Here is a 7668-nt window from a genome sequence, read left to right on the forward strand (position 1 = left end):
AGCACAGGTGAGGTGTCAAATAAAGTGTCCAGGTGCCAGAGGCGCTTGCAGACCCGGGTCTGCTGCTGGAACGAGTGATGGGAGAGCGCATAGAAAAAAAATCGTTTCCAAAAGGCACAATTTTCTCGACAACAAAGGTACAATAAAAATATATGGCCACTGAAAGGCGGGCGCCTATCGGGATGCGGTGCCTGTCCAGCGGGATCCCGGGCCCGCCAGGGTTTCTCCCTGCCGGCCCTGTCCCGGCCCTGCCCCGGCCCTGTCCGCAGCTGTGCAGGGACCCTGCCCGCCCCGCCGGGGGCTCTGCCCGCCAGCCCGCGCTCCTCCGCCCCACGGCCTCCCGTGTGACGGCCCCGCCAGCCCGAGTAACAGGGAGGGGGGGCTGCAGTTCTCCCCTCACCCCGCCCCGCCCCGGCCGCTCCCGCATCACTGCTCGCGGTGCCGGCCGCCGCTCTCCGCGTCGCTCTGGTCGTCGGTGAAGCAGACGTCCACGTCGCTCTCGTTGTCAGTCTTTTGCTCCTGCTCGGGCTGCGCGTAGCCAGAGTCACTCTTGTCCTCGGCCGCCTTGCCGAGGCTCTGCCCCGGGTGCCGGGACTTGACGTGCCGCTCCAGGTCGCGGCGCCGCACCAGCACCTTGCCGCAGTACTCGCAGCGGTAGGGCGTGTTGCCCTCGGCGTGCAGGCGGATGTGTTTGTTGAGGTTGCTGGGGTCCCCGAAGGGCCGCAGGCAGACCTTGCACTTGAGCGGCTTGTAGCCGGTGTGAGTCCGCATGTGGATCTTCAGCCCGTACTTGCGGGAGTACAGCTTCCCGCAGTACAGGCACAGGTGCCCGGTCTTGGGTTTCCCTCCGGCCGCCGCGGCCGCCCCCGCGGGCAGCGCCTCCAGCCTCCCCCGGCCCTTCTCGGCCGCCAGCTCGGAGAGCTGCTGCGTGTGCATGGCGATCTCGCGGTCGATGCTGGCCAGCGAGCCCAGCTCCGCGGCGTGCAGACCCGCCGCCGGGCCCGCCAAGTACGACACCGACTCGGGGTACTTGAGGAGGCCGCCCAGGTGCAGCTTCAGCGGGTAGTAGGGCGCGGCCCCGTAGAGCAGCTCCCCGTTGTAGACGGTGAGCGGCATCACGGGCAGCCCGCACTCCCCCGCGTACGCCTTCAGCCCCTCGAAGGGCGGCAGCGCGAAGCGCTCCAGGGCCGCGCCGGGCAGGGGCGGGTACCGGGCGGGGGGCAGCGCGGGCAGCCCCCGCTCCACCTGCCGGAAGGCCGAGGCCTCCTCCAGCGGCGACAGCAGCGGGAAGGCGCGCAGCCCGCCGCCGCAGGCCAGCCCCGCCGCCGCCGCCTGCGGGCCGGCCTCACCGGGCAGCGCCCCGCACTTGGGCGGCGCCTCGGCGGCGGCGCGTCCCGCCTTCAGTCCCCCCAGCAGTTTGGAGAAGCCGAGGGCGGCGGCGCCCCGCGCCTCGTCCCGCAGGGACCCGGCGGGGCGGAATGCCGATCGCGCCCCGGGGCACAGCGCCAGCCCGTTGCCCCCCGCCGGCCCCAGCAGCGGCCCCGGCCCGCGGGCGGCCCCCACGCTCATGTCCAGGGCGCGCTCCTGCTCCTCTTTGCCCGCCGCCCGCTTGGGCACAGCCGGCTTGGCCAGCGGCGGGGAGGCGGCCACGGCCTCCCGCTTGACGGGCTCCCGGGGGCCGCAGCCGGGCGGAGGGTGGCCGCGCAGAGAGGCGGCCGGCGGCTCCTTGGGAGGCAGCCCGAAGGCCGTGGCGGCGGGCCGGCCGTGGTCGTGATGGAGGAAGGGCCGGCCGTGGCTCAGAGCGCAGTGGAAGTGGACGTGGGCCTTGAGGCTGTTGGGGTACTTGAAGGTCCTCCAGCAGTACCAGCAGATGTACCGCTCCTCCCCTGCGGAGGAAAGCGAGGGACCCGTCAGAGGCGGCCGCGCATCCCCGCGCCTCCCCGCGCTCCCTCCGCCCCGTCCCGCCCCCGCCGTGCTGTGCCGCGGAGCGGTGCGGGCCCTGCGCCGGCCGGGCCGAGCACCCGCGAGCGGGGCGCCCTAGGGCCGGGGGGAGCAGCTGCCGCCGCGAGTCGTCTGTCGGAGGGCCCATCTGTTGGCGTTTGCGGAGGAGGTAGCGTATGTCAGGGAGTCGGCTGCGCCAAACAAAGGCCAATCTAATGATCGTGAGCCCCTCATTACGCGGCGAGACAATATCCGATATGTATGGGCCATATGTAATCGTTCCCTTTCAAAGGACAATGCCCTTTGTGCCCCGTCCCATTTCGACTTCTCTCAAGCGGAACAGACCTCGGTGGCCGCGGCTGTGGTGGCTGCCCGACACCGCAGAGGCTCAGACTGCGCTTTCCCCCTCCTGGCCTTCCAGGACGGGACTCCCAAGGAGGAGCACCTCCCAGCCCCGACGGTGAAACGCCGTCTCCGTGGCCACCTGTCTGTCTGTCCAGGAATCTTTTCCTTCCTTCCTTCCTTCCTTCCTTCCTTCCTTCCTTCCTTCCTTCCTTCCTTCCTTCCTTCCTTCCTTCCTTCCTTCCTTCCTTCCTTCCTCTCCCCACTTTCCCTTTTCCTTCTTTCCTTTCACTTCCCTTTCTTCCCCTCTTCCTTTTTTCCTCTCCTTTCTTTTCTTTTCCTGTCCCTTTGCACCCATCTTTCCCTCTCTCGTTTCTCCCAGTCACCACACTAAGTTGATGAGCCCTTGAATTTCCCTTTGGGCTCTTGCCCGCCCTGACCGTCCCCAGCTGACCCTCCGAAACACCTGAGGCGAGGCCAAGTGCCGCAGGGAAGTGAGAGCCCTCTCCAGCCTGGGAGCAGCTCCTCACGTTTCAGGGAATCCCGTGGGGGATAACGGGGGTGAGACCTCGCATCGTGCCCCGGTCTGTGGGGACACCCGGGCTGGGCGGGTCGCCGGGGTGGGTGCGATGGCCGTGACCAGCCTCCCGAGACAGCTTTTCACAGGGATCACTCGATTTCCGCTGCGGGTGGAAAGCGGAATCTTCGCTCTCCGCGGGAAACTCGTGCTCGGACTGGCGTGGAGGCATCGCGGGCTGTTGCGTGTATGTGGCCGCCTGTGTCCTCGCTGCTGTCGCAGCCTGCCCTCGCTGCCGTGGAGAGGCAGTCCCGGCATCTGCAGCGTAGCGAAGGCGCTGGGCGCTGTTTCTGGCCCCGTCGAGGAGGGAGAGAGACGGGACTGTGTCTGCCCGGGCCCCGCAGAGACACGGCCACGGGAAGGGGAACCACGGTGGCGATCCCAGTGCCGTGCCCCGGGAAACGGGTAAAGGAGCGGTACGGATGGGAAGGATTATGGACACAGACCGCTATGGACTGCCTGCCTTCCGCTGGCTTCGTTGGCCTGTGGAAGTCTCTTCAGCGGCGCGGCTCAGCCCTGGTATCCTCGGCAAAAGATGGTGGGGACCGGCTCCTCATGGCCACCGAGCCTGGCCCGGCGCTTCCCCGGCTCAGCTCCAGTTCAATAACAACGGCTCGAGGGGAAGGGAAAGGCAGGAAAAAAAAAAAAAAAAAAAAAAAAAAAAAAAAAAAAAAAAAAAAAAAAAAAACGCTTTCTCACCACGGTGACCCAAATTAAACGGGTCAAACACAGAAGAATTCCAAAAATTTTGATTTGATTTGGTTTTTCGTTTTGTATTTTTTAGAAAAAAGCCTCCTAAATTCTTCCACTGTCTTTTTTCGGTTGGTGGGGCTTTGGGACTTCAGTTTGATTTTTCGGCTTTTTTTTTTTTTCCAGTATATCATCATTTTAAAAGAAGAGCACTTCAGCATGTTGATACACCTTTTCTGAGTCTGTATTGATCTGTCTGGAAACTGCGGGGCCGCAGACGCAGCAGATCCGTGGGGACGCTTTAAAAGTCAGCCTTTGCTTCGACGGGGCGAGGAGGATGCCGCACGCCGGGAGCCTCTTGCAGACCTGAGCTCTCTCTCGTTTTCCCCCGAGCAGCGCTGGTACCCACCCGCAGCCAGGGCTGCTGGGGAGGAGTGGGCACAGCACAGCATCGTGTCCTCCTTGTCACTGAAACTTCGCCAGGCTTTTCCAGGCGGTGACCCTCGGCAGATCCATGGCCTCACTTGCCCTTCAACGTGGCGGGGGCAGAGACGTGACCAAGAGCTTCTTTTCTGGGTGTAGTTTTCGTACAAGGAGGGGTTTAGGCTCTTGCACATGGCCCGAGTCGATGGGATATAATAGCCAGAGCCCGGCTTTCCCGCAGCCATCCCTTCGGGCCGGACCCTGGTCACCTTGCGGAGCGTGACGGGGGAAGGGGCAGCCCCTGCCCGGATCGGGCACTCTCTCCCTTCCCGAGGACACCGCCAAGCTGAAGGATCTTCTGCGTCAAGCTGGAGCTGCTGGGGTTCCCTCATGTCCCCCGGAGCGGGCTCAGCCTGGGGGGATGCCCACAGGCAGCTGCCCCAGGGATCGTCCGGAGCCAGGAGCAGCCGCCGCCAGAGTAACGAGTAAACGATGCTGAAGTGTTTTTTTTCCCTCGCCTTTTTTTATGCGCTGCCACCTTATCATTTTGTTAACACAGGTGTAATTCCAGCTAAGAATGGGTTTGCGGATTGAAACAAGCCGTCCCAGATGGGTGTCTTCCCCTTCCCAATATCTTTGGATATCCTGATCTCAGTGCGATTTGAGGTCGACTTAACCTTTTACCTGATGTATTCTAATTTACAGGGAGTGCCCAGGGCTGCCCAGGTTTGGCTTGGCTATGTGAATCTACCCGCAAGAGAACCTGAGGGGTCTCTGAAACTCTGGGCACGGAAGGTAAACCCGATGTTTTTAGAAACTACTGAAGTTAGTCATTTCTACTGACTTTAGTAGAGCAAATTTGCTGTCTCGCATCCCAACTATAGCGATGATTCACAGAAACCCCATTTGCCTATCAAAGAATCATTAAATCGGGCTGATGACGGAATAATTCGACGCAGGGGGCCTTTCCATACGGTACCGAGTTAATAGATCATCCTTTAAACGTTAGCAGATGGAGCCTTAGTTTAAAGGGTGGTAGGTTAAATTCACGGCAGCTATATTGGCATTTATTTTTCTGAGGGCCCAGCTCTGCCTACCGCGGTTCGAGTTCCCGTCAAAGGTGTCGGTTAAAGAGCGTTTGTTTTGTTTAATTTAATTTGTTTGCTCTGAAACGATTGCCCGCATCTGTACCTTTCTCGTCGTGCGTCGGCGTGGCCGTGACGGGGATGTCAAACCACTGCGCCAGAGGGTTGGAGTACCAGACCGTGAGCTCCTCTCCCGGCTGGACATCTCGCAGCGCCCGGTAGAAAATCTGGAGAGGGAAGAAAGGAAATTTTTTCAGGAGGCTTGAGAGGGGAGGCAAGTGGCGGAGAGAGGTGCCATGCCTGCCCGGAGCCGCGAGTGGGGTACCTGTCCTCCTGGCAGATCCGCAACAGCTTCGAGTGTCTGCTCTTGGGAGTTTCGGGCGGCTCGGATTAACCCTATCCACTCCAGAGCTGAGCTCCCGGCTTCATCCACTAATTCCCCTCTGACCATCCGCACCTGGAGAACAGGCGGCACTGCTGTCATTTTCACATGAAATGAAACACAAAGAGAGCAAAAAGCTTCCCCGTCCCCCTGTCTGCCCGCTCTGCCTTGGCCCGTCGAGCTGCTTCCCCATACTAGGCAGGGAGCCGAGCATCGCAGCTGAGAAAGCAGCGGCAAGAGCATCTCCTTTAACGCTTCCATCCTCAGCCACCTTTGGGTAGGACATTCCCCGGCTTGCGGGTGCCCTGGGAGAGATGCGGCTGCCCTGGCGGGGGTTGCAGCTCTGCAGGGTAAGGATGGAAGAGCCCGTGCCCGGCCAGGGGAACCGCGATTTTTCCCTTGGGTCACATTGATCCAAACGCACCTTGTCCAGTCGCAGCTGTTACATTTCGTTTAACGCTATATAAAATGCCCAGGTATTTTTGGAGGGTTTTTTTTAAAGAGTTTGTGCAATCTCTGAGTCCGTGCAAAACCATTGCGACATGCAGGACTTGTCGGGAGATGGGGAGGGGGGAAGGGGAGAAGGTTCTGCTTAGCTACCAAGTCCCTGTAGCCCCATACTTCATAATCTGCTTGCACATACAAAGAGAAAATGAAGTGCCCATTCCCTGAATGACCGTGCAATAAAAGTCATCGGAACAAAGCGGTCTAAAGCGAGAAACCAAGGGAGCCAGATGAGAAATAAATTTGAGTGGGCTGGCAGAGCGTTTAAAAACAATTAAAGTGCATTAAAAATCAGAGCGGAACGCGTGAGGCGCGGCTGCCCGGGGGGCGAAAGGAGGGGTCTCATCCGCAGCCCCCTGAAGGGCCTGATGGACGGGGCGAGAGCCCTTCACCGCCTCCCCCTCGCACCTTCGCCCGGACACGGGCTGACCCCGAAGGCGGTGGCCAGGTCGCCGTCACCTTTCCCGCCCCGGCCGTGCGGGCTGTTCGCAGCTCCGGGAGTGGGGGGGGAGGTCCCCCCGAGGTTTTGGGGGGAGGTCGAGCTGCGCTGGGCAGCCCCGACACCTGCGAGCTGCCCCCCGACGCCCGGCTCTCCCGCCCCACACTCCCTGCAGGCCCGAGCCAAGGGACTCGCGGCCGGGAAGAGGGATTAGGGGCACGAACCCGAGCCAAACGCAGGAAAAAAAAAAAAAAAAAAAAAAAAAAAAAAAAAAAAAAAAAAAAAAAAATCGGTGCATCTGCCTCTGCCCTGCTCCTTCCCGGACAAAACCCGAGGGCTCTGACAGCCTCATGCCCCCGCCTCGCCGGGGCTCCAGAAGCGAGGCCGTGGCACGTCCCGGCTCTGCCAGGGAAAGGGGCAATGCCCAGTGAGCGGAGTCCCGGGTGGCGGGGGCAGGCTGGAGGGACCAGGGCCCTCCGACACCGGGCACGGGGCTCAGGCGACGCTCCCAGCACGTCTGTGTCCGAGGCGGGGGCGCGTCCGCTCCTCTGGGAGAGCCCCCGTGTCCCCCGGCCTCGTCCCGCAGGCCGGCCGGGCTGGGGAGGAGAGGGAGAGGGCACGGGCGGGCAGGCTTTCCTGGCAAAACCACGGGGAGACATCTCGGGACGTTCTGGAAATGCTTCCCTTTGCTTTCCTGGCTCGCTCTAAGAAGGGAGGATCGAAGAGACACGGGGGAAGAGCAGCCTCTTCTCCCAAAGCCGGCTTCCCCCGAGTCAACGAATAATCAAGGTCCAGCGGTGCAGGAGAGACCGTAGGAAAATACCTTTTTTTTGGGTCCCGGCTCCTTGCGGTCTGACAGGTACTTGCCCAGTTTGAAGGTGCCCGGCACAGGGCCCAGGCGCAGCCCGGCCGGGATGCAGCTCTCGGCGCTGACGCTGATGGCCGGAGCCCTGCTGCTTTGCATCGCTGCCGCTGGCTCTGAGCGCTCGGGAACCCCAACTACTTAAGGGGGCCGGAGTGACAGCGGCAGGCGGCGGGAGGATGAGCACAGGCGTATCTCCGCCCGCAGAGTGACGCGGCGCTGCGGGGACGCCGGCTTTTCAACGGGAGCAGGAGGGGTACTCCTTGGCAGGGGGATGCTCTGGGGCGCAGAGTTTGGTGAGAGAGTTTGGCTCCTCGAGCAGCTGCGGAGTCCCATCCAAGAGGGTCACATGGAGCCTTTCCCTAACCCTCCTGCATAATCAGGCCGAGTGAATGGCTGGCAGACAATGGGCCAGGCGACCTT

The 7668-nt window shown here is 61.9% G+C and overlaps 1 protein-coding gene across 1 annotated transcript; it reads right to left on the reverse strand.

The window, feature by feature from the left end:
- Window positions 1-426: 426 nt before the first annotated feature.
- On the reverse strand, window positions 427-7347 carry PRDM13 (PR/SET domain 13; the record flags this gene model as incomplete). The annotated part of the gene is made up of 4 exons (XM_083856184.1): window positions 427-1886; window positions 5165-5285; window positions 5384-5515; window positions 7207-7347. 4 exons carry the CDS (start codon window positions 7345-7347, stop codon window positions 427-429), a joined length of 1854 nt encoding a protein of 617 aa, XP_083712310.1.
- Between the last annotated feature and the right edge of the window lie 321 nt (window positions 7348-7668).

This window comes from Zosterops lateralis, assembly GCF_965231275.1.
Source record: "Zosterops lateralis genome assembly, chromosome: 3".
Classification (NCBI taxonomy): domain Eukaryota; kingdom Metazoa; phylum Chordata; class Aves; order Passeriformes; family Zosteropidae; genus Zosterops; species Zosterops lateralis.